The following is a 26,188-nucleotide window of genomic DNA, read 5'->3' as shown; positions in this document are numbered from 1 at the left end:
GCTGGAGTGCGGTGGTACAATCATGGCTCACTACAGTCTCAAACTCCTGGTCTGAAGTGATCGTCCCCTGTCAGCCTCCCCAGTAGCTGGGACTGCAGGTGCATGCCACCATGCCCAGCTAATTTTTGTTTGTTTTTTGAGACAGGGTCCCCCTCAGTTGCCCAGGCTGGAGCGCAGTGGCATGATCATGGCTCATTGCAACCTCAAACTCCTCGGCTCAATTGATTCTCTCACCTCAGCCTCCCGAGTAGCTGGGACTACAGGTGCACCACCACACCTGGCTAATTTTTCATTTTTTTTGTAGATATGGGGTCTTGCTATTTTGCCCAGGCTGCTCTAGAACTTCTAGACTCAAGTAATCCTCCCACCTCAGCCTCCCAAATTTCTAGAATTACAGGTGTGAGCCACCAATCCAGGCCTCAGCTAATTTAAAAAATTTTTTAAATAGAAATGGCACTATGTTGCCCAGCCTGACCTTGAACTCCTGGCCTTAAACAATCCTCCTGTCTCAGCCTCACAAAGTGCTGGAACTACAGGCATGAGCCACTGCATCCAACCTACTTAGTATCCTTCTGATCCTCAGGTCTCATAATTCTGGATCAAGAGTCAGCAAACTACAGCCCATGGGCCACATCCAGCCTACTGCCTGTTTTTGTATAGCCTGTGAGCTAAGAATGGTTTTTACATTATTTATTGTTTGTTTGTTTGTAGAGATGGGGGTCTTGCTATGTTGCCCAGGCTGGTCTTGAACTCCTGGCCCCAAGCAATCCTCCCTCCTCAGTCTTCCAAAGCCCTGAGATTACAGATATGAGCCACCATGCCTGGCCAGCTTTTACATTTTTAAATGGTTGAAAAAAATGTTTAAAGAATAATATTTTGTGACACAGAAAAATTATGCGAAATTCAAAACTTCAGTGTCCATAAAGCTTTATTGGAACCCAGACATACTCATTTGTTTACATATCATCTACGGCTGCTTTTACGCTACAGCGCAGTTTCTCACCAACATTACAAGAAACGACGTTACTCGAGGACTTACTGTACTTCATTCTGCTTAAAGTTGCAGTTTCTAAGAACCTATCGATGACATTAAGTGAGAATTTACTGCAGCTGCAACTGAAACCCTATGGTCCATAAAGCTCAAAATATTTACTCTCTGGACCTTTACAGAAAAAGTTTGCTGATGCCTGTTCAAAGTCATTATCCTGCAGAGACAAGAGGCAGATTGAGGCCTGGCTGCCCCATGAGTAGGGAGGCCAGTTCCCAGACCTAGTATCTGGGGGCAGTTTGAATCAGACCTTCACATTTCCTTTTGCCACATCTTTATGACCATGGTCATTACTCTCACCCTCTGCAAGTACCTAAGACTCTTTCACAGAGGCATTCATGTCTTTATACCAGGAATATTTTTTGTTTAATTTTTTTTCAATTTTTCCATTTTTCTTGTTGTTAAAGATAGAGGTGGAGGTCTTACTATGTTGCCCAGGCTAGTCTTGAACTCTTGGCATTCCTCCCACTTCTGCTTCTCAAAGTGCTGGGATTACAGGCATATGCCACTGTGCCCAGCCACCAGGAATATTTTTCTTTTTTAAAGGACATGAGAAATTTTCTTCTCCACACCCTGCCACTATCCCACATGGTTTCATCCACGCTTGATCACTTTCACCACCACTTAGTTACTGATTTCTCCCCAAAACAAACCAAACCTCCAGCCCACGTCCTGAGATTTCTGATCAATACCCAAATGTTGGCCAGGTAATCCCAGTGCTTTGAGAGGACAAGGCAGGAGAAACACTTGAGTCTAGGAGTTGGAGACTAGCCTAGGCAACATAGCAAGACCCTGTTTAAAAAATTAGCTGGGCATGATGGTGTGCACTTGTAGTCCTGGCTACTTGGCTGGGTGGGATGATCCCTTGAGCTCAGGATGTTGAGGCTGCAGTAGCTATGATCATACCACTGCAGGAGGCATGGGTGACAGAGCAAGACCCTGTCTCTTAAAAACAACAACAAAAGAAACCAAAAACCAACAACAACAACAACAAAAAAACCAAATGTCTGGTCAACATTAGATTAAGTTGGGTGGTAGGGGGTATTGCTGCTTACCAGCAGTACAACTTTGGGCAAGTCATTTAACAGCATGGAATGTCAATTTCATCATCTCTCAAAGGCGGAAATGATCCTGTCCAACCTGCCAGGATTACCGTGCTAATCGGATGAAATGAGAGCTGCCCACAAGACACGGCGCCGCCTGGCCCCAGCCTCTCTGCTCCCTTTGACCACCACATTCCCTGCCCACTGGCTTTCCTTGAGTCCCCTGGCCTTGCCAAGCTCTTGGCTGTCTCTGTACATGCCAACCTTTCTGCCAGAAACATCTTTTCCTCACCCCACCTTCTGCCTGGCAGATCAACGCATAACCTTGGTTTATGTGTGTTTCTGTTTCAAGACACCTTATAGGCCGGGTACTGTGGCTCAAGCCTGTAATCCTAGCACTTTGGAGGCCAAAGTGGGTAGATCACCTGAGGTCAGGAGTTCGATACCAGCCTGGCCAACATGGTGAAACCCCGTCTCTACTAAAAATACAAAAATTAGCTGGGTATGGTGGCATGTGCCTGTACTACCAGCTACATGGGAGGCTGAGGCAGGAAAATTGCTTGAACTCCGGAGGCAGAGACTGCAGTGAGCTGAGATCGTGTCCCTGCACTCCAGCCTGGGAGACAGCATGAGACTCCATCTCAAAAAAACAAATACAAAAGATGCCTTATTTGATATATATACATATTATTCATTAACATTGAACTCAGCCAACTGCACTATAACTCATGTCTGAACGAAGCTTACCCAACAGACATGCTTTCTCTGTAAGGCGCATCACAGCTTTCTCATGCTTAGGAACACTAGACAGCACGTCAACAGTACACTTGGGGCCATTTCAAACAGCGACATCGCATACAAAAACGCACAAACATGCAAAAAACGTGGCACTAAGTACACCACAAAAGGGACACTTGTTTATAGCACAAGAGCTGAAACCAGAAAGCAGCGTGTCCTCCTGTTTGCCCTTGGCTGGGAACGTGCAAGTTGGGTGACTCAACTTTTTCACTATTCTACGCGCATCCATATATGACTGTGAAAGTGTCATGGATATTGATTTGGAAGTCACACAAACATTTTCTTTCTGTCTTTTTTTATTTTTATTTTTTTGAGAAGGAGTTTCACTCTTGTTGCCCAGGCTGGAGTACAAAGGCGTGATCTCGGCTCACTGCAACTTCCACCTCCCAGGTTCAAGCAATTCTCCTGCCTCAGCCTCCCAAGCAGCTGGGATTACAGGCTCCCGCCACCACACCCAGCTAAATTTCTGTATTTTTAGTAGAGATGGGGTTTTGCCATGTTGGCCAGGCTGGTCTCGAACTCCTGACCTCAGGTGATCCACCCACCTCGGTCTCCCAAAGTGCTGAGATTATAGGCATGAGTCACTGCGCCCGGCCTTTTTTCCTCTTATTTTTATTTATTTATTTTTTTTAAATGAGCCTAGGTCTCGCTATGCAGTCCAGGCTGGTCTCAAACTCCTAAGCTCAAGTGATCAGGCTGGTCTCAAACTCCTAAGCTCAAACTCCTAAACTCAAACCTCGCTCTCCCAGAGTGTTGGGATTACAGGTGTGAGCCACCACACCCGGCCACAAACACATTTTTTTAAAAAATTATTTAATTATAAAATTTTTAAAATAAAGAGATGGGGTCTTACTGTGTTACCCCGGCTGACCTGGAACTCCTAGCTTCAAGTAATCTTTCTGCCTCAGCTTCCCAAAGTACTAGGATTACATGCATAAGCAACCATGCCTGGCCACAAACAAATTTTTTTAAAACATTATTCAATGTATATAATTTGTAAGCAAACAGGGCCTTGCGATGTTGCCCAGGCTGATCTGAAACTCCTGGCATCAAGCGATCCTCTGGCCTCAGCCTCTCAAAGTGCTGGGATTACAGGGACGAATTTGCAAATTCAGAACTTGTGAATAATGTGTTTCTCTCATTCGGGGCTGGCTGAATTCTGTCTTACTAACATTTTATCTCTAGCATCTGGAAAACTGCCTGGCCCACAGTAGGCTCTCAATAATAAATGTATTTCGAATGAACAAATGAGTCAATTCAGTGGAAGTGCACAGCTCACAGCAGTCATAGCTAGTGTTTGTGAAGACACACCAAGCGCCTGCCCCGTGCACGCTGTCCTGGTCAACAAGGGAAACAGCAGAGTATAGTTCTTTTGCACCTGCGCTCAAGAGCAGACTGCCTGGGTTCAAATATGGGACATGCTTCTTATTAATTAATTATATAACCTTGAGCAAGATCACTGGCCTCTCTGAGCCTCAGTTTCCTCGGCTATCAAATGCAGTATTCATAGTACTACCTTGGAAGTTATGGTCAGGAGTCAACGTGGCCCTGCACAGAAAGCCTCTAGCACAGGGTGAACCCTTAGTAAACAGTAGCTTTTATTGTGAATAATTCCCACGGCAACCGTAAGAGTTATCACACCCATTTTGCAGATACAAACACTGAAGCTGAGGATGGTTCAGTGAGTTTCCAAGGTCACACAGAAAGAAGGGCTGCCTCGGGGGATTCTCTGCCCATGCCAGCAACACTGCTGTTATATAAATATAAGGGGGGGGGGGGGCGCAGTGACTCATGCCTGTAATCCCAGCACTTTGGGAGGCCGAGGCTGGAGGATGGCTTGAGCCTAGGAGTCTGAGACCATCCTGGGCAATGTAGTGAGGCCCCATCTGTATAAAACAAACAAACGTAAGGGCTCATTTTGAGTAGTTACAAAAGGGCCCTTGCTTGTTATAAGGCCTCTCACTGCCTGATCAGCTAGGTTTGCCAAAATGAGGAAGGCAGCTCCAGCCAGTCTCCTGATCTTCTCTGGGATCAGGGTGGGGAGGAATCCCCTTCCTACCCGTAAACCCCAAGAGTCTTCTCTCACACTCCACACTGGTGTCTTTCTGTTCCCTGCCCATTTTTGAGTTCAACCCTTTCAGAACCAGCCCTACTGTGGGGGGTGGGGGATGGTAAGTATGTTATCTTGGGTTTGACAGTACAAAAGCAGAGGCATTTCCTGCTTAAAAGGCACATGAGAAAGGAGGAGGAGGGCGAACTGGAGGAAGAGGAGGAGGGAATCGCCAGCATTCTGGGTTAGAACAAACAAATGTCCTCCGTTTTTCTCCAACTCCCTAGATCAAGGGTCCTCAAATTTGGCTGCCAGCTGGAATCTCTTGCGAACATTTTAATACCCAGATGTCCAGTTCCCCCCCCCCCCCGACCAATCACATCTGAGCCTCTGGGGGGGTGGAACTAGGGCATCGGTATTTTTTTAATGCTCCCCAAGCAACGCCAACGTGCAGACAAGTTTAAGAAGTGGTGCTCTGGACCTTATCAGCACTCCGCTGCCACCCTGGAGTGGCGCTAGGCGACAGTGGCTGCTTTCCGCTTCGAGGACGCGCGGCTTGGGGATTCGGGCATGCTCTCGGAGGCGAGCGCTGGGGAGGATGCGAGCGTGCCAGCGACCTGGTGCTCTGCCTTGCTTTAGGCCCAGCTCCGAGACTGCGGGTCTCTGGGTGCCTCCCAGCTACAACACGTGCTGCCGCCCCGACTCCTCCGGTTATCTCTGCAGACCGCAAACTGTGCCCAGCGGCCGCCCCGCTGTCCACCCCAACCTCAGAGGCTCCAGGGAGACGCCCGGAGCTCAGGAATCTTACCTTGGCTGCCGGCGCTGCCCTCCAGTCCCCGGAATCCTGGGACTCAGGTTCGAGCTGTCGCGGTCGCTGCGCCTATGAAGCGCCCACTAGAGCGCAGGCGCCACCTAGTGGGCGCGGGGCGGCTGCGCAGAGACCGAGCTGGCAGGCGGGAGCGCAGTCCGGGGCGGAAATGCAGCCAGGGCTTCCCACGTGGGCGGTTTTCCAACGCGCCGCCAGCCCTGTGGCCAGATTCGGCCTGGGGCCGGACCACCTTCACCCGCTGCAGGGCACTGGGATCTGAACTTGGTGAACTTTCTCTTGGGGCACAGAGGGACGGCCAGGCCCTAGCCCTCGGCCTGGTATCCATCCTCCGGTTTTCCGTGCTGGGCTCAGGGATCTTTCCCTTCATCCAGCAGCTTTCAGTGCACCCCACTTTGGCACCGCTTCTCGTTTAAATGTGCTGGGACTATCCGAGGCTGGGGTTCTCTCAAACCCAGGGAGACCCTTCGCCTATCAGCAGCCCTTTCTTCCTGCCACCCCCTAAACCGTCCCTGGATGAGAGAAACAGCCTGCTCTGCTGACTTGCTCTACAGAGGCCAGGGCTGGTGGAGGATGGGTGTGTGCCAGCGACCTAGTGCTCTGCTCTGCTGGAAGGCCTTCCCTGAGCAGTGGAAGGGGAAGGGGCGGCTTAAGGGAATTGTTTTTGTTTGTTTGTTTTGTAGGGATGAGGTCTCTTTATGTTGCCCTGGCTGCTCTTGAACTCTTGGCCTCAAGCGATCCCCTCGCCTGCAGCCTCCCAAAGCACTGGGATTACTGGTGTAAACTATGGCTCCCAGCTGCCTGGTATTCTTTAAATGAAGACATGCCAAAACGCTTACAAATATCGTAGACCATTTAATATGTTTATATTTCATTTATTTCTTCATTTAACAACGATTAACCTGAGCACCTACTATGTGCCACTTTTCTACAATCAAGGGATACAATGAAGAACAAAACACAAAACTCTCTGCTCTTGTTGAATTCACATTTAATGTAACACACGAATACTTTTAACACACACAATGATCTAATGCAAAGCAACTGAGCTCGTTGTGGGTAAGTACAGGATTTATTAAAAATATCTATATTTAGGGCCGGGCACTGTAATCCCAGCACTTTGGAAGGCTGAGGCAAGAGGATCACTTGAGGTCAGGAGTTTGAGACCAGCCCGGTCAACACGGTGAAACCCCATCTCTACAAAAAATACAAAAATTAGCCAGGCGTGGTGGCAGGCGCCTGTAATCCCAACTGCTCCGAGGCTGGGGTGGGAGAATCCCTTGAACCCGGAAGGAGGTTACAGTGAGCCGGGATCGCACCACTGCACTCCAGCCTGGGTGACAGAGTGAGACCCTGCCTCAAAAAAAAAAAATAAATCTATGTTTAGGGCGCCAAGGGCAGACAGGCCTGGTGATGGATACAAGCGTTGCAGAGTTCTATGGGAATGTCTTCACCTTTTCTTTTAATCCTGGCAGTTTCTCTGTGTGGCAACATTTGGGGATAATGCCTTCAGTGGAAATTTGAGGCGATTTGTGAAAGTGACTCCTGCAATCCTCTTCTCCCCGTCCCCCCGGCCCCCACTCTGCTCCCCCAGGACGCTCTGTCATTGTTCTAGCCCTGTGTGTGTGTGTGTGTGTGTGTGTGTGTGTGTGTGCGCCTATTTAACCTTTGGACTCTCTGTCCTGGTGTAATCTGGTCAAAGTGAATATCAAGGGCAGAGGAGGAGGAGGAGCAGGAGGAGGAAGAGCAGGAGAAACGAGGAGGACTAGGAGCAGGAGGAAGAGGAGCAGGAGGAGGAGGAGAAGCAGGAGGAGGAGGAAGAAAGGAGCAGGAGGAGGAGGTGGAGGAGGAGCAGGAGGAGGAGCAAGTGCAGGAGGAGGAGGAGCAGGTGGAGGAGGAGGAGCAGGAGGAGCAGGAGGAGGAGGAGGAGAAGGCGCAGGAGGAAGAAGAGGAGAAGCAGGAGCAGGGGAAGAAGAGGAGGAGGAGCAGGAGGAGGAGGTGTCATCTGTGGGCAATACCTGGAAGGGCAGGGGGTGGTGGGCGTCAGTAATAGGAACCAGCCCCAGCTACTCCACTGCAGGCTGGTGCCCTGGTGAAGGTGAATCAGTCAGAGGAGTGCTGACAGCCCAAGGTAAGTACCAGCTGGCAGACAATTTCCCATTCTTTCACTTTAAAGTGTCTGAGTCATGTCCCGACCACTCTTGCCCCATCTTTGCAACAGCTCTCTCCCCATCACTGTGCCCCAAAGCATGCCTGGGCAAAGTCCTAGATTACAACCTCCGGATTCTGGCATCACCTGATGAGATTAGTCTTCCTAGTGACTTTCTCTTCTGAGTTCTCATGGCATTTTTCTCATTCTGCTAATCACAGTGTTTTTGGAAACTGCAGAGTTATTAACAGGTCTGCTTTCTCCAGGGAAAACAGGAGTTTTGGTAGGCTGAAGTATGTAAATAATAATAAAATATTCATAACATGTTAGACACTAAGAGTTTTCTTTAAGAGATGGGGTCTTGTTCTGTAACCCAGGCGATCATTGTTCACTGCAGCCACAAACTCTTGAGCTCAAGGGATCCTCCCACCTCAGACTCCCAAATAGCTGGGACTACAGGCATGTGTCACCATGCCTGGCTAATTTTTAAATTTTTATTTCTTTTTTTTTTAAGAGATGAGGTTTATTTATTATTTTTTTAATGTTGCTCAGGCTGGTCTAGAACTCCTGGCCTCAAGCATTTCTCCCACTCCAACCTCCTAAGTAGCTGGGATTATAGACACAAGCTGCCATACCTGGCTCACGCACTAAGGATTTTAGATTGACAATTTAATCCTCAACAGCAATCCTACAAAGTAGGCACTGTTACTCTCCCCATTTTCTCAGCGAAGAAACTGAGACCTGTAATGTTTAATTGCCCTTAGGTAGAGGATTTAGCAAGTAATGTACCCAGAATGTGAATCTGGATTATCTTATTCCAAAGCACATGCCCTGAACACCTCAGTGCTGTTTACTAAGCACCTACTACGTGCTGGACGCTGTGCTTTATATATGGAACAAGATAGGCAAGGTACTCATTTTTATCCCTTTTGCTTTCTTGTTCTGTTCACACTTTTCTTCAAAGGGAGAATTTTGTTTATTTTTGTTTTTTAAAATAAATTCATAAAATTATGTTAAGCCGGGCGCGGTGGCTCACGCCTGTAATCCCAGCACTTTGGGAGGCCGAGGCGGGCGGATCACAAGGTCAGGAGATCGAGACCACGGTGAAACACCGTCTCTACTAAAAATACAAAAAATTAGCCAGGCGCGGTTGTGGGCGCCTGTAGTCCCAGCTACTTGGGAGGCTGAGGCAGGAGAATGGCGTGAACCCAGGAGGCGGAGCTTGCAGTGAGCCGAGATCGCGCCACTGCACTCCAGCCTGGGCGACAGAGCGAGACTCCGTCTCAAAAAAAAAAATAAATAAAAATAAATAAATAAATAAATAAATAAAATTATGTTATGAGATGTGACCTACTTTTTAGTAAGAAAGGGCATATTTATCTTCTAGAGTGAGTCTCCATTAAAGAGGGTGAGGATCCTCTGTGGTCTAAAGTGGATGGAGCTAGAAATGGTGGCACTGGAGTCACGGGCAAGATGGTGTCGGGACCCCAGCAGGAGGTGTAGAGAAGGAAAGAGGCAGAAATACCAAAGAGACCAAGGGGAAAGGAAAGGACACTTGGTCTTGTGAGGCTGGCTTGTGGACTGACTGGCAACTTAACTCTTGAGGTCACAGTGTGTCTATGATTGATGGGAATAAGACAGGTCACGTTCTGGTTCTGGATTGTACCTGCAAACCCTCCCAGGTATTAGGAACTATAATAGCAGATAAACTGATTCTGTCTCATTGACTCTTTCCAAAAATCCCAGGAAGCAATTATTTTAATTGTATTTATTTTATTTTATTTTATTTTATTTTATTTTGAGATGGGGTCTCATTCTGTCACTCAGGTTGGAGTGCAATGGTGTGATCTTGGCTCACTGCAACCTCCACCTTCCAGGCTCAAGTGATTCTCCCACCTAAGCTTCCCAAGTTGCTGGGACCACAGGTGTGTGCCATCATGCCCGGCTAATTTTTTATATTTTTGGTAGAGACAGGATCTCACCATGTTGCTCGGGCTGGTCTCAAACTCCTGAGCTCAAGCCATCCACCTACCTTGGCCTCCCAAAGTGCTGGGATTCCAGGTGTGAGAAACCATGCACAGCCCAGGAAGCAGTTATTATTATTATTTTGAGACAGAGTCTCGCTCTGTTGCCCAGGCTGGAGTAGGGTGGAGCAATATCAGCTCACTGCAACCTCCGCCTCCCAGTTCAAGCGATTCTCCTGCCTCAGCCTCCCGAGTAGCTGGGACTACAGATGCCTACCACCACACCTGACTAATTTTTGTATTTTTAGTAGAGACAGGGTTTCATCATGTTGGCCAGGCTGGTCTCGAACTCCTGACCTCAAGTGAACCGCCCACCTCGGGCTCTGAAAGTGCTGGGATTACAGACGTGAGCCACCGTGCCTGGCCCCAGGAAGCAGTTATTATTAATTACATCTTATAGATAAGGAAACAGAGTAAAAAATGTCAAGCAACTTGCTGAAGGCCATACAGCATGTACACTGGAGAGGTGGTATTCAAACCCAAGTTCCTCTCATGCTGAAACTGCTTTTAACCATGACCACTACCTGCCTTCCCATCAATGACCAGAGAATTAAATTGTGCTCTTAGGAAGGGATTTTATATTTGCTCATTTTGGTCACTGTGTCCTTCCCTCTTTTACTAGCTGATATTCTGTGCATCCTTCTAGGTCCAGCTCAAATGTGGCCTATTCTAGGAAGCCCTCCCCTGTCCCCTATTTCCAGTGTGACATCCTCCATATTAAAGGACTTATTGATGCTGCTAAATAGTATAATTTGCTGCAAGAATGTGGCCTCATCCAGCAGATTCTATGCCCCTTAATCAGGAGTAAGATGCTCCAGGTATGGTGGCTCATGTCTGTAATCCCAACACTTTGGGAGACCGAAGCCGGAGGATCACTTGATGCTAGGAGTTCAAGACCAGCCTAGGAAACAAAGTGAGACCCCTGTCTACACACACACACACACACACACACACACACACACACACACACACATAGCTGGGTGTGGTGGTGCACACCTGTAGTTCTAGCCACTGAGGAGGCTGAGACAGGAGGATGGCTTGAGCTCAGAAGGTCGAGGCTGCAGTGAGCCATGCCTGATCACTCCACTGCACTCCATCCTGGCAACAGAGTGAGACCTGATTTCAAAAAACAAACTGGCCGGGCACAGTGGCTCATGCCTGTAATCCCAGCACTTTGGGAGGCTGAGGCAGGAAGATCTCTGGAGCCCAGGAGTTCGAGAGCAGCCTGGGTAACATAATGCGACCCCCATCTCTATTAAAAAATAATATAAATAAATAAATAACAAAAAAACAAGAGTCAGATCCATGTGGGTGGTGCTACCTGTCTTGTATCCACCCTCCATCCAGCTCTGTGTGTTTGACTTAAATGGGCACCACCAAAGGCTTATATGCCTACTAGTTTCAAGCTGGGTTTGGCCAGTGGTATACCTGGCAAAGACCAGAGGCAGGGAGGATAGTGAGGTTGGGTGCTTATGTCCCCAGTTCCCCTTCTGCAGGGTGCCTTGGGTTGACCACTCTCCTGACCTACTGTCATAGCTGTTAGGTGACCCTGTGCACACAAGCCCTCTTGGCCTCCAGGCTCAGGCCTCCTTAATTGCGATTTAAGGTTCTATAAACTGCACAGCACCCAAAATGGAACTTTGTACCTTGTGGTTCAATAAAGAGCTGCTGAGCTAAATGAGTGGCAAGTGTTTTTTGTTTGTTTGAGTAAGTGAGTGAGAAGCAGGAGAGCGAGAATTTTAAATGATCTCGAGTACTAGGACCAGATGGCAAATAAGCCCCCTAGGCTCCTGGCAAATGGTTTTTATTTATTTTTGTTGTTTGATCTTTAAACGTTTTTATTTTATTTTCTTCCCTTTTTTGTTTTAGAGAGAGGGTCTCACTCTGTAGCCTAGGCTGGAGTGCAGTGGCACAATCTTGGCACGCTGCAATCTCTACCTCTTCTACCTCCCAGATACCAGTGATGTCCCACTTCAGCCTCTGGAGTAACTGGGACTGCAGGCACATGCCACCACACCCAGCTAATTTTTGTATGTTTTTTGTACAGATGGGGTTTCATCATTTTGACCAGGCTGGTCTCAAACTCCTGGGTTCAAGTGACTCGCCTGCCTCAGCCTCCCACAGTGCTGAGATTACAGGCATGAGCCACTGCACCCAGCCCAAATTTTCTTAATAAACAGTAAATCTGATTTTCTTTCTTTTCTTCCTCCCTCCCTCCTTCCCTCTCTTCCTCCCTCCTTTCCCTCCCTCGCTCCCTCCCTTCCTTTCCTTCTTTCTTTTTCGACAGTGTCTCTCTGTCATCCAGGCTGGAGTGCCATGGCACAATCATAGCTCACTACAGCCTGGACTCCCCAGGCTCAAGTGATCCTCCCACTTCCGCCTCCCGAGTAGCCAGGACTATGGGGGCACACCACCACACCTGGCTAGTTTGTGTATTTTTAGTAGAGATGGGGTTTCACCATGTTGACCAGACTGGTCTTGAACTCTGACCTCAAGTGATCCACCCACCTCAGCCTCCCAAACTGCTAGGATTACAACTGTGAGCCACCACACCCGGCCTTACCTCCAAATTTATATGTTGAAACCCTGAACTCCAATGTGACTGTATTTGGAGATAGGGACTGTATTTGGAGTCAATGTCACCTTTGACTGCTGTGTGCATACACAAAGGGACTTTATGGAGGCAATTAAGATTAAATGACATCATAAGGATGGGCCAGAAATCTGATAGAACTGGTATCCTTATAAGAGGAGGAAAGGATATCAGAGCTCTCAGTACTGAGGAAAGGTCATGTGAGGATACAGTGAGAAGCGGGCCGTCTACAAGCTGGGAAGGGAGCCCTCACCAGAACCTGAACTTTGCAGGCAGCTTGCTCATGAACTTCTAGCCTCCAAAACTGTGAGGAAATAGATGTCTTGTGTAAGCCACCCAGTCTGTGGTATTTTCTTATGGCATCCAGGGCTCACTAATACAGGTAAATGCCCTATGGTAAATGTATACTTCTTAAGAAACTGCCCAACTGTTTTCTGTAGGGGCTGCACCATATCATGGTTCCCACTAGCAATATATGAGAGTTCCAGTTGCTCCACAACCTTGCCAACATATGACATGGTCAGTATGTTTTCCAAGAAGTTTTTGTGTTTTTAATGTGGATCTGTGTGTGTGTGTGTGTGTGTGTGCATGTGTGCTATGTTTTGTAGGTAGTAATGTCTAAGGAAGCAGTTTAAAGCTGAAAATATTTAAAATGTGATCTACTGAGGTCCCATCCATCTTTGGGTTGCCCATACCTCATTTCTCTGTTCTTGCCTTTCTTCTGGTCACATTCTATTCCTAGGGCTGTGTACCCTGAGCTGAGCCAGATAGCAGATCTGGCAAATCACAGTCCTCATCCGAGGTGAATCCATTTCTGGGAGTTGAGGAAGAGGTTGGGTGTGGACAGGGCTGGATTCGTGGGCCTTGTGCTTCATTTAAAGTTCTGCTGTCACTGTCTTGAAATTCTCAATCATTTCGAACAAGGAGTCCACATTTTTATTTTGCACTTGGTCCCACAGATTATACAACTCATCCAGGGTGTGGCGGGGAGAGGTGGTCACAGGCAAGACAAGGATTCTTTTTAAAGATTTTTAAATTAAGGCAGGGTCTAGCTCTGTTTACTAGGCTGGAGGGCATTGACACAATCTTGGCTCACTGAAACCTCCATCTCCTGGGTCCAAGCCATGCTCCCTCCTCCGCCTCCTAAGTAGCTGGGACTACAGGCATGCCCCACCATGCTTATCTAATTTTTGTATTTTTTTTTTTTTGGTAGAGATGGAGTTTTACCATGTTGCCAGGCTGGTCTTGAGCTCCTGGGTTCAAGTGATTCACCCGCCTCAGCCTCCTAATGTGCTAGGATTACAGGCATAAGCCACCACGCCCAGCTGCAAGCCAAGATTTCTTACCACATACATTTTTAAAGACTCCCGCATCTAATCCTATGGACTTGCCTCTAAACTGGTCCATGCACAATCCTAGGGTTTCTCACCTGGCCCCTGGGTGCTCCTGCTGCCTGTCTCTTGGGCTGACTTGGGTTAAGCATGATTAATTTGGAGGCTCCACAAGAGGATTGTTGGCCCTGGATCCCAATATCCAAATGAGTTTTTGCCTCAAACGGGGCATCTTAATTGGAAGGTAAATGAAAACTCCCTCTTCCACCCTGACAGCCCCAAAATGTACTTTGGCATTTATGTGGGAGAGGTAAATAGCATCATAATGTCTTCTGGATTGTCACTCTGCCAGGTCCTGTTGGCAAGAAGCTTGTTCAGAGAAAGCTGATTTATAAGGGAGTTTTGCAGCATTCTTGCAGATCACTGAATTCCCAGGCCCAGAAAGGAGGAATGGCACCAACCAGAGGCAGGGGCAGAAAGGGGATTGGAGTGGGAAGATCACAGGCTCTGGAGACAGCAGGACCTGCGCTTGCATCTTGAGCTGGCTGCTTACCAGGTTTGTGACCCCGGGTAACCGACCAAACCACTCTGGACTCAGTGATTTGAACTCTAAAGTGGGGTTAATAATACTTCCTTGGAGGACTGTGTGATTGTGAGGAGTAACCAAGAAGGTCTGTGTGAAGTGTCCGAGGCTGGTGTGCACCTGCCCTCCACAAATGAATCTGAGTCAATGTCACCTTTGACTGCTGTGTGCATACACAAAGAATCATTGTAAATGTACTTCTCTGAAAAGCCGCTTCACAGTCCTGCCTGACCCTCCATCTAGCTTCCTAGGAGCTGGGTCAGGATTATCAGTCCACTACTAGAGTCAGGAAAAGGAATGCCAGGTGATCAGACTATAACATAGGGTCAACTATAGAGCACAGGAGTTCCCAACTCCAGTTCCATGGAACATGAGGCTTCACTCAGGAAGTATTCACATCAGAGATCGCTCACAGCTGCGAAAACCTTTACCCGTGTGTCCCAGATTAAAAGCACAATAACAGCTTATGAAGTGGATAACATCTGTTGTGGTGTGTGAAGATAGCCTGATGGGGTCTTTAAAATAGATAAGATTAGCATAGTGATAAACAGAGGGGGTGGCTTACACCTGTAATCTCAACACTTTGGGAAGCTGAGCAGGCAGATCACTTGAACCCAGGAGTTCGAGATCAGCCTGAGCAACAAAGTGAGAACCCCACCACCCTCCAATCCCCGGCACCTCTACAAAAAAACAAAACAAACAAAACTTAGCTGGGCATGGTGGCGTGCACCTATAGTCCCTGCTACTTGGGAGGCTGAGCTGAGAGGATCACTTGAGCCTAGGCTGTGGTGAGCCATAATTGCACCACTGCACTCCAGCCTGGGCAAGAGAGTGAGACCTTGTCTCAAAAACAAAAACAAAAACAAAAAAAAGAAAATATAAGAGGTTGGAAGGCAGATGACTTGGGTTCAAATCCCAGCCCTGCTATTTGCTGGCTGTTAGAAACTACCTCAGACAAATTACTCAACCTCCCTGTGCCTCAGTGTCTCCATGTGTTAAATGAAGATTAAATAATACACCTACAGGCCGGGCACGGTGGCTCAAGCCTGTAATCCCAGCACTTTGGGAGGCCGAGGCGGGCGGATCACGAGGTCAGGAGATCGAGACCATCCTGGCTAACACGGTGAAACCCCGTCTCTACTAAAAATACAAAAAACTAGCCGGGCGAGGTGGCGGGCGCCTGTAGTCCCAGCTACTCAGGAGGCTGAGGCAGGAGAATGGCGTAAACCTGGGAGGTGGAGCTTGCAGTGAGCTGAGATCCGGCCACTGCACTCCAACCTGGGCGACAGAGCGAGACTCCGTCTCAAAAAAAAAAATATATAATATACCTACTTCTTAGGGTTGTAAACAAATAATGGATGTGAACTGTGCTTGGCACAGAGTAGCACCCAGCATCTATTAGCTAGTTATTTTAATGACTTACCTGTTTGGATAACCCCAGGAGTCTATGGTCCTAAGACTCCCTCTTCCTCACCACTGGGTGGAGTTGGCATTCTAGGTTAAAGGATGGTCTCCAAGTGGGGGGTGAGTCCTAGGAACTGAACGTGGCCCTGAGATACAGAGGGAGGCCACAGCCCGTTGCATAGTGACAGGACTTGTTTTGCATGTGAAGATAGGGGCTGGTGTTTACAGGTAACTAGGAAGTGGTGGTGGGGTGATTTGTAAGTTATAGATTAAACAAATGGGAATTCTTCTGGTAGAATGAATGGGGCACAGTGACTGGAATTGGCCAGGTTAGCTGGAAGGGCAGCTCTCCAGGCCCTGCCCACCCCACAGGGGGCTCCTTATGCACAGGGGGGCATCTCCTTGTGTCCATAGAAACGGAACTGGCTCTTTTCAACAGTGCTCCGAGGACGGTTATTTAACGCTGGCCCCCAAGGATCAGCCGCACAGACCTTCCTCCTCCCGGAACGTCCAAGAGCACTGGATCCTCTGGGTCCCTCTGAGATGGGGTGCCGCTCCAGCAAGAGCACCACGGTGGCAGCTGAGTCCCAGAAGCCTGGAGAAGAGCGCGAGGGAGGAGAGCCAGGGCTGGAGACCGGCACCCAGGCAGCAGACTGCAAGGATGCCCCGCTGAAGGATGCAACCCCTGAGCCAAAGAGCTGAGATGCCTCTCTCCAGAGTCAGACCCTCGCCCTCCTGGAACTGCCTTTGGCCCGTGAACTATGAGACGATCCCAACCCTGAGAAGCTCCGATCACTGGGAGGAGAGAGAGAAAGCCTCCAACTTTAGGATTCAGGCTTCAGAAGTTTTTAGCAGCCTTTGCTCCCTGGAGGGGAGGGGAGGATAAGTCTATAAGGAATCCTATTTCCCCAGCTCTCCCACAGAGAGGACAAAAGAAGTCTTTACATGTTGTGGAACTTTCCTGCAACTTCCGGATGCAGACAAGCCTCAGAGCAGACTGTTCTGGCTCCAATGAATATCTGCTGCCAAGCTGTGAGCATCCAGTGATCCCCGTCTGCCTGGCTTTCCTGAATTCAGAAGGCGCCTTGGTCATAATGTGTGGGGTGTGTGGATCTCAGTTTGCTCTCTTTCTTTCTCCTTTTTTCAACAGCTGGCGGAGTAGCCAACACCCCTGACAGCAACGTGTTGCACTTGGCTCACTCCACACTATGTCTATGAATAGTTTAATATTTAACTTGAAATGTTGTTAAGAATCTATGGAAAATATCAGGATCTGACTGGGATCCTGTAAATCGAAGGCAACAAGGTCTTGCTTGGTCCTCCAGTAAGTGGGGCATGGAGCCCTGGTGGGAAGGAAAGAAGAGAGAGTTGTGTTCCTGATTCCTTAATCCCCCAAAAAGGTCCCTCTGCTAACATTCACATATCTCTTCATAGCCAAAGTCTGTCCATTTCAACCCTCGAGCATCTGAGCTATCTGTATCCAGCTTTCAAAAATATTTCACTGTTTACTAACATGTCTGTCAGCCTTTCTTTTCTCCCCCGCATGTGTTTTGTTTTTAATTCCACTCAAAAGCGTTTTCATTTGAAATTAAATAGACATGTTTGCAAATAAATGATGACACAACACATTTGAAAGACAGAATTGGGGATGTGAGATTAGAGGATCAGCAGAGAAGAGTGAGTGTAATTCTGTGGAACAGGAGTGAGAACAGAGGCGAGGGAGACGTTGCTTTGTGCCAGGCGCCATGCTGAGAACTTTCCACAGACAGTTTAATCCCAACCACCCCCATTTTATAGATGAGGAAATGGAGGAAATAAAGTCACTTGCCTGAGTATGGACAGCCAGGAAGGAGCAGAACCCGCAGTTGAGTCCTAGCAGTTTGGCTTGGGAAATGCATGTAGAGTGCTACTTAAAGCAGAGAGCCTTTCTCATGATGAAACTGAAATACGAGTCCCTTTATAGCCTGTGCATAGTGAGGACCATTTTTCTTTATTCACTGGAACCTACTTGCCTATTGAGAAGTAGGTAACTGGTCAGCTTGCAGTTGCCCCACTGCAGGTTGGGTGATGCATTGAGGGACTTTTTATTTTTACTGTGGTGGGGGGTAGGGGGAGGGAGGAAAAGACAGAGAGGAAAGTGGGAGAAGGGAGGGAGAGAAGGGAGGAAAGGTGAAGAAAGGGAGGAGGGAGAGGAGGGGGGAAGGAGAGAAAGAGAGGAAAGAGGGAGAGGGAGGAGGAGGGAGGGAGAAGAGGAGGGAGGACAGAAGGCAAGAAGGAGGAGGAGGGAAAAGAGGAAGAGAGGGAGGAGGGGAAGGAGAGGGAGATGGAGAAAAAGAGGGAAGCGGTAGGGAGATGAAAGCGGGGAGAGGCAGAAAGGGAGAGGGAGAGAAGGAGAAGGGAGACAGAGGGAGGAAGGGAGAGAAGGAGATGGGAGACAGAGGAAGGGAGAGAAGGAGAGGGGAGACGGAGGGAGGAAGGGAGAGAAGGAGAGGGGAGACGGAGGGAGGAAGGGAGAGAAGGAGGGGGGAGACGGAGGGAGGAAGGGAGAGAAGGAGAGGGGAGACGGAGGGAGGGAGAGAAGGAGATGGGAGACAGAGGAAGGGAGATAAGGAGAGGGGAGACGGAGGGAGGAAGGGAGATAAGGAGATGGGAGACAGAGGAAGGGAGAGAAGGAGAGGGATAGGGGAAAAGGGGTAGGGAAGAGGGAGGAAGAGAAAAAAGGGAAGAGGGTGGGCGAGAAGGAAAGGAAGAAATGAAGGGAGTTGGAGGAATGAGGGATGAGGAAGGGAGGGAAAGAGAAGCAGTAAGCTACCTTCCTTTTGGCCATAAAAACCTGAGAAACTGAATGAGATTCTTTTGAGCAATAAGGCAACTGCAGTGAGGAAGAAATAAGGAGGCCCAAGAAGCAAAGCCAGTTCAGCCTGAAATTGACTACAGAGTTTCCCTTTGCTTCAGCAGAGCCTGGAGGAGCAGGAGAGATGGGGGCCGTGTCAGCTGGCCCAAAGCCCTGCCCTGTCCCAGGGGTGCTAAGCTTGCTGCAGGCCCGGAAACAGGCCTGGGCTTGCAGCTGGGGATCAGGAAGTTTGGGGCCTCTTTGCACAGCTTACTGGGGATAGGCCAAGCTCTGGGAACTCCTTTCAATTTTTTTTTTTTTTTTTTTTTTAAGACGACTCTGTTTTTCTCCCTCCTCCCTCCTAATGGAAATTTACCTTGCAAAACAGGATCGTGCCTGGTGAGAGCTGCTTGCAATGCCCACACTCAGGACTCTATGGAAAGAGTTCGCAGCTGGTGGTGAGGCTTTGAGGCGGGGCTGCCCTTATTTCACTAGCTCCTGAGGGGCAGAACTCACTCAGCTTTTTACCAAATCAAACGAAGGAAGCTTTAGGTCCTTCGAAGTTCAGAAACAGGGTGGTTTGTTTTGCTTCCTTTTGGAATGGAGTAAAAATGCTCATTTAATTAAATTCCAGTTCTCTGAGGTCTTTTAAAAACAGAATTCTTCATCCACCTCCAGCTGTGGCAGGCATGCTGCAATTTACTGGGAAGTTAATCTGTAACAGAAAAAAGTACTCAGTTTCCTTTTAAGGACATTCCAGTTATCCACTGGAGCTTAGGATCACTCTTCTGTCTCCCTTTGAGGTTCGAGAATTTCTTAGGTGCCTGGTAAAAGTGGTCAGGATTATGTCTACTGAAATATAACTTTAACCTCTGGAAAAACAGGCCTGCAAATGCCAACTTCCCAAATTGCTGGAAGTGGAGGGGTTTATTGGTTAATATATCTATCCATCCGTCTTTCCATCCATCATCCATCCATCCCCCCTTCCTTCCTTTCATCCAGTCATCTATCCATTCATCTTTCCATCCATTATCCATCATCCATGCATCCATCCATCCACCCATCTGTTCATCACTCCTTCCATCTTTCTTTCCATCTGTCCATCCATCCTTCCATCTATTATCCATCCATCCATCCATCCATCCATCCATCCATCCATCCATCCATCCATTCATCTATCCATTTATTCATATATTCAACTCTTACCCTGGATTTTTTAGTTACATGAGGCAATACATTTTTTCGTTTTAACCAATTGATTCATTCAACAAATATTTGTTGAGTTTCTACTCTGTCACTCATCATTCATTCATTCCTGTATTCATTTATTAATTCAGTGTTTACTGGGCAACTACTCTATGCCAAACTCCTCAGTGTTCATAAAATGTTCATAAAGTGCCATCTTTGTGGGAGTACCTCCTGGAACAGGGTGGTCCAGGGAAATCTTTCCAGTCTAGGTGAGACCCGAGATCTTTCAAGAGTAAGTTGGAATTAGACAAAGAGGATGGGTATTTCAGAAAGGGAATGTATGACCTGGAGTTGGATACAAGAACTGCATGGGGCACAATGTACAGTGTTATAGGAGCCTAAGGTGCCCACCGGACAGGGACAGGGAGGTAAAGTTTGACAAGCAAAAAGGATCAAATCATGGGCCAGGCGCAGTGGCTTACGCTTGCAATCCTAGCACTTTGGGAGACCGAGGTGGGTGGTGGATCACGAGGTCAGGAGATTGAGACCATCCTGGCCAACATGGTGAAACCCCGTCTCTACTAAAAATACACACACACAAAATTATCTGTGTGGTGGCGCGTGCCTGTAATCCCAGCTACTCAGGGGGCTGAGGCACGAGAATCGCTTGAATCCGGGAGGTGGAGGCTGCAGTGAGCTGAGATTGCACCACGCACTCTAGCCTGGTGACAGAGCCAGATTCCGTATCAAAAAAAAAAAAAAAAAAAAAGGATCAAATCGTGAAGTGCCTTGTATTTTATATTGAGAGCTTGAGAGTTTATCTTGATGGGCGCAGTGGGGTGTCTTTTAGCAGAAGAGTGATGCTAGGACATCAGTGGCTTTTGGCTGGCTAGTATCCTGTGTTTTAGTAACAAATCTTATCTTTTTTTCTCTTGGGGAACCCTTTCCTCACTCGCTCTCTGTTTACATGATTGGCTGGGGCTGATCCCATTCTTAAACTTCAGCCTGAGCACTGCATAGCCCTTGTCAAAGTGATAGGTTCAAGGGCGGGTGCACAAACCCAAACTAGTTCACTGAGAGTCTTCCTTGAACTTTTTTTTTTTTTGAGATGCAGTCCCTGTCATCCAGGCTGGAGTGTGGTGGCACAATCTTGGCTCACTATAACCCCTGCCTCCCAGGTTCAAGCGATTCTTCTGCCTCAGCCTCCCAAGTAGCTGGAATTACAGGTGCCCACCACCACGCCCAGCTAATTTTTGTATTTTTAGTAGAGATGGGGTTTTGCCATGTTGGCCAGGCTGCTGTCGAACCCGTGACTTCAGGTGATCTGCCACCTCAGCCTCCAAAAGTGCTGGGATTACAGGCGTAAGCCACTGCGCCCAGCCGTCTTTGAACTTTTAATTGAAGCAATTAGGAAAGGAACGTTCACCTTCTTTTGGAATTAATACAATTGTAGGATTTGGCCCTGGAAACTCTTTTTTTTTTTTTTTTTTTTTTTTTGAGACAGAGTCTCTCGCTCAGGCTGGAGTACGGTGGCGTGATCTCGGTTCACTGCAACCTCTGCCTCCTGGTTCAAGCGATTCTCCTGCCTCAGCCTCCTGGGTAGCTGGGACTACAGGCGTGTGCCACCACGCCCAGGTAATTTTTTTAGTAGAGAAGGGGTTTGGGGTTTCACCGTGTTAGGCAGGATGATCTCGATTTCCTGACCTCATGATCCACCCGCCTTGGCCTCCCAAAGTGCTGGGATTACAGGTGTGAACCACCGTGCCTGGCTGGCCCTGGAAACTGTTAACCACTGGGAAGGGCCTGCTTGAGAATGAAGCCACAAAGCAGAGTGGAGCAGAGTGGAGAGAAGGAGAGGCATCGTCCTGATCAACTTGTTTGGGCAACTGGATCCAGCCATGCCAGAATAATTCTTCCCCTAGATGATTCACATGAGCCAATCAACTCACTCATTTTGTTTGTTTGTTTACAGTGGTTTAAATTTGGTTTCTGTCATTCTCAGAGAGATTTGAGTAAATCAGAACAATGTAGATTTGTATATTAGGTAGAGCACCCTTGTAACTGTTTAGAGGATGGAGTTGGGAAGGATAAAGCTAGAAGCATGAATACCGATTAGAAGGCATCCTAGGAAAAAAAAAAAAGGGTACAAGGAAGGGCAGGTTTAAAGGGAAGATTAGGGGTTGAGTTTTAGAGGGGTTGAGTTTGAGGTGCCCATGGGACAAAACATAAATAATGATAGCAAACACTTATATCACTCTTAGCATGTCTGAGCATTGTTCCAAATGCAATACATACAGAACTCATTTAATCCTCACCATCACACTGTGCTCATTTTATAGATTAAAACATAGGCAGTTTTAATCCATTCACTGATCCCAACTTGCTCCTTGGCTGTAAATTCCCACATTTCCTTGTATTCTGAATTAAGCCCAATCTCTTTCCCCTACAACAAAACCCCATTGTAGTACAGAGGGTACAGGGGGTGTGATGGTTAATTTTATGTGTCTAGGCTGGGTGCGGTGGCTCATGCCTGTAATCCCAGCACTTTGGGAGGCCAAGGTGGGCAGATCACTTGAGGTCTGGAGTTCGAGACCAGCCTGGCCAACATGGCAAAACGTCGTCTCTACTAAAAATACAAAAATTGTCCAGGTGTGGTGGCATGTGCCTGTAATTCCAGCTACTACTCAGGAGGCTGAGGCAGGAGAATGGCTTGAACCTGGGAGACAGAGGTTGCAGTGAGCCTAGATCACATCACTGCTTTCCAGCCTGGGTGACAGAGTGAGGATTTGTCTCCAAAAAAAAAAAAAAAAAAAAAAAAATTATGTGTCAATTTAACTTGGCTAAGGGATGTCCAGATAGCTGGTAAAACATTATTTCTGGGTGTGCCTGGGAGGGTGTTTCTGGAAGAGATTAGCGTTTTAATCAGTAGATTGTGTCAGGAAGACCCACCCTCATTAATCTAATCTGTTGAAGGTCTGAATAGAACAACAAGGTAGAGAATTCTCTCTCTTTTCTTGAGCTGGGACATCCATCTACTGTTGTCCTCAGACATTGGAGCTCCTGGTTCTTGGGTTTTCAAACTCCAGGACTTAGACCAGCGGCCTCTCTGGTTCTCATGCTGTCAGCCTCAGACTGAATTACACCACTGGCTTCCCTGGGTCTCCAGCATACCAGTGGCATAACATGGGACTTCTTGGCCTCCATAATAATGTGAACCAATTCCCATAATAAATCTCCCCTTATGTATCTCCATATATTCTGTTGGTTCTGTTTCTCTGGAAGACCCTGACTAATATAGGGGGTTAACCAGGTCTTTCAGCTCTCAAGGACACAGCTGGGGCTTGAGCTAGGCAGTTTGCCTTTGGAGGCTGAGACTTGAGGAATTCATTTGGGAATTGTGGGAACCCTTTTGGACCTCCAGGGTTGCTATAAGGGTTATTTTAAGGTGAAAATATTTGACCTGCAAAAGGTGCAGAAATAACTCTTATCTGAACTTCCCTTATCTGACTAAAGCAGAGCCTCCCAACCAAAATTACAGCTCAATTAACCCCACTCTGGGGGAGTTTCCTGCAGATTTAGCCACCAAGAAGATAGATTGCCCATTTATTAGCAACAAAAAGCCCACTAGGACCTTCCATGCTCCCTTATTGTAGCCCTAAAAACCTCTCTCTTTTGTTAAGTTGACAACACAAACCTTTCCTTTGGGCTATTCCATGAGTTTTCTGTTATGGAAGCTCCCATATACAAGTGGGAAAAAAATCCTTGTTAATCTGTCCTTTCTCAGTTACATTTGTAGGCCTCAATCTGCTGGACCCGATTTGGAAGAGGAAGAATTTTGCTCCCAACAGAGTCATCAGAACACAGTGTGGCAGTTAATGCCCTTGTTGTAAGGGAAGAAGCCGAGGCACAAAATATAATTTTAAAGCATTTGAGGCCGGGCACAGTGGCTCACAGTGGCTCCCAGCACTCGGGAGGCTGAGACGGGTGAATCATGAGATCAGGCGATCCAGACCATCCTGGCCAACATGGGGAAACCCCGTCTCTATTAAAAATACAAAAATTTTCTGGGTGTGGTGGCACGTGCCTGTAATCCCAGCTACTGGGGAGGCTGAGGCACAAGAATCGCTTGAACCCAGGAAGCAGAGGTTGCAGTGAGCCGAGATCGTGCCACTGCATTCCAGCCTTGTGACGGAGCAAGACTCCCTCTCAAAAAAAAAAAATTTTATGAAGCCAGCATGAGGACAGCTGCCTGGGAAACACTTTCGAGTTGCCTTGGGCAGTGTTCCATTCAGCCTAGGTTACAGTCAGGTTTCTAAAGGCAAAAGGGAACAAGGGGTGGGTGGATACAAAGTTGTTTGACAGGAATTCTCATTGGCTTACGAAATAACATTGATTAGTGATTAGCTTTAAATGTTGAACTATAGGGTACGAGTTTTGGTGTCCAGCCTATGGCATTGTGTGGTTAATTTTATGCCTGCTTGGCATCAATCTAGAGCCCACATAGCAAGTGGTTTCAAGAGGCGATGACTTGATTCAAGGCAGGAGTGAAGAGTGACTGCCGCCACGCTTCAGTGCTCCTCTGGGTCTGATAATTTGGAGGGGCTGGCATTCCTCAGATGCAGTAGATGAGGTGCCTGCATCCTCTCCCCACACACATATACCCTGAGGGGAGGCACTGCTTGGAGCAGAAGAGCATCTATCAAGGACAAAACTCTGCAAAAACCAACATGTAAAGGGCAGGTGGAGTAGATAAGCTGCAAAGGAGCCAGCGATGGACTGGGGGTTGGATTGATGGGAGATGGTGACCAATGGTTTCCGCTCACAGAACATTCACCAAGTGTCAGGCATTGAGCTCAAAGATGCTTCACAAATGTTATCTAATTTTCTCCTCACAAAAGCTGTACAAGGAAGGTAAAATTCATAGCTTACAGGTGAGACAGCACATTTATGAAGGTTGCATGAATTGCCCAAGTTAATGTAGCTAGTTAGTGGTAGAATAGGAATCTGAGCTCTAAAGACTGGGGTTTTAACCACAGCAGTGCATTCAATAATCTCCTCCCAAACTTCCTATCTACCTGGGACCTTTGAATGTGACCTAATTTGGAAATAGGGTTTGAAGATGTAACCAAGTTAATATGTGGTCATGCTGGATTAGAGTGAGCCCTAAATCCAATGACTGGTGTCTTTTTTTTTTTTTTTTTAGATAGGGTCTCACTCTGTCACACAGGCTGGAGTGCAGTGGTGTGATCATGGCTCATTGCAGCCCCAAACTCCTAGGCACAAGTCATCCTCCCACCTCAGCCTTCCAAGTAGCTAAGACTACAGGCATGTGCCACCATGCCTGGCTAATTTTAAAATTTTTTTTGTAGAGATGCCCAGGCTGGTCTCAAATTCCTGGGGTCAAGCGATCCTCCTGCCTCAGCCTAAAATGCTGATATTATGGGTGTGAGCCACCACACCTGGCTGACTGGTGTCTTCATGAGAGAAATGAGGGAATTTGGACACAGAGACATAGATGAAGACGACCATGAGAAGATGGAGGCGGAGATGGGAGTTATGCTGCTACAAGCCAAAGAACAGTTATGACAAAGACTTCTTTGACCTAATTCTGATCACACTCCTCTAAGCCCTCAAGGCCCTGACCTTTGGTCTCTGCAGCTGGCATACGTAGTCTAGCTCAGCTGGATCAGTTTAGTGAAGATCTCCCATTCTTGTTATCTCTCTCAATATCTTACCCTGGCCTGCCTTCAGCAAGAATCTGCTGAGTCAGTCTACGAAGACTACCCCTTCATCTCTGATGTTTCCTCTCAGTGATTTTTCCATTCACCAATCCCCAACTTGCTCCTTGGCTGTAAATTCCCACATTTTCTTGTTGTATCCTGAGTTGAGTCCAATCTTTCTTCCCTACGACCAAATCCCATTGTAGTAGTTCCCCCGGAATAAAGTCTGCCTTACCATCTTTAACAAGTGTCATGAAAATTCTTTCTTTTTTTTTTTTTTTTTTTTTTTTTTTTTTTTTTGAGACGGAGTCTCGCTCTGTCGCCCAGGCTGGAGTGCAGTGGCCGGATCTCAGCTCACTGCAAGCTCCGCCTCCCGGGTTTACACCATTCTCCTGCCTCAGCCTCCCGAGTAGCCGGGACTACAGGCGCCCGCCGCCTCGCCCGGCTAGTTTTTTTGTATTTTTAGTAGAGACGGGGTTTCACCGTGTTAGCCAGGATGGTCTCGATCTCCTGACCTTGTGATCTGCCCGTCTCGGCCTCCCAAAGTGCTGGGATTACAGGCTTGAGCCACCGCGCCCGGCCAAAAATTCTTTCTTTA

The 26,188-nt window shown here is 47.7% G+C and overlaps 2 protein-coding genes across 12 annotated transcripts in view; one reads left to right on the top strand and one right to left on the bottom strand.

The window, feature by feature from the left end:
* CHD9 (chromodomain helicase DNA binding protein 9) overlaps positions 1-5,828 on the bottom strand; it is a 275,857-nt gene extending 270,029 nt beyond the window's left edge. For all 6 annotated transcript variants that reach the window (XM_015126131.3, XM_028840899.2, XM_077984746.1 and 3 more), the window contains exon 1: positions 5,748-5,828. The gene's annotated coding sequence lies outside the window, so the exon portion shown is untranslated. The remainder of the gene's footprint in view (positions 1-5,747) is intronic.
* A 1,823-nt stretch (positions 5,829-7,651) lies between these two features.
* On the top strand, positions 7,652-25,832 carry LOC114674294 (CHD9 neighbor protein). 6 transcript variants are annotated; one of them, XR_013411251.1, is made up of 5 exons: positions 7,758-7,896; positions 12,972-13,050; positions 14,215-14,418; positions 16,289-16,952; positions 25,240-25,832. XR_013411251.1 is itself a non-coding variant. In XM_077984748.1 (4 exons), exon 4 carries the CDS (start codon positions 16,393-16,395, stop codon positions 16,549-16,551), a length of 159 nt encoding a protein of 52 aa, XP_077840874.1. In that variant the 5' UTR covers positions 7,758-7,896; positions 12,972-13,050; positions 14,215-14,418; positions 16,289-16,392; the 3' UTR covers positions 16,552-17,477. The 6 variants fall into 6 exon arrangements, 3 of the variants coding, with proteins under 3 accessions (XP_077840876.1, XP_077840874.1, XP_077840875.1); XR_013411250.1 differs by lacking the exon at positions 25,240-25,832 and adding an exon at positions 23,655-24,091; XM_077984748.1 differs by lacking the exon at positions 25,240-25,832 and having other exon boundaries at positions 16,289-17,477.
* Positions 25,833-26,188: the final 356 nt, after the last annotated feature.

This window comes from Macaca mulatta, chromosome 20 (genome assembly GCF_049350105.2).
Source record: "Macaca mulatta isolate MMU2019108-1 chromosome 20, T2T-MMU8v2.0, whole genome shotgun sequence".
In the NCBI taxonomy this organism is placed as follows: Eukaryota; Metazoa; Chordata; class Mammalia; order Primates; family Cercopithecidae; genus Macaca; species Macaca mulatta.
Note: the sequence above shows the minus strand (reverse complement) of the source record. Positions and strands in the feature narration are given on the sequence as shown.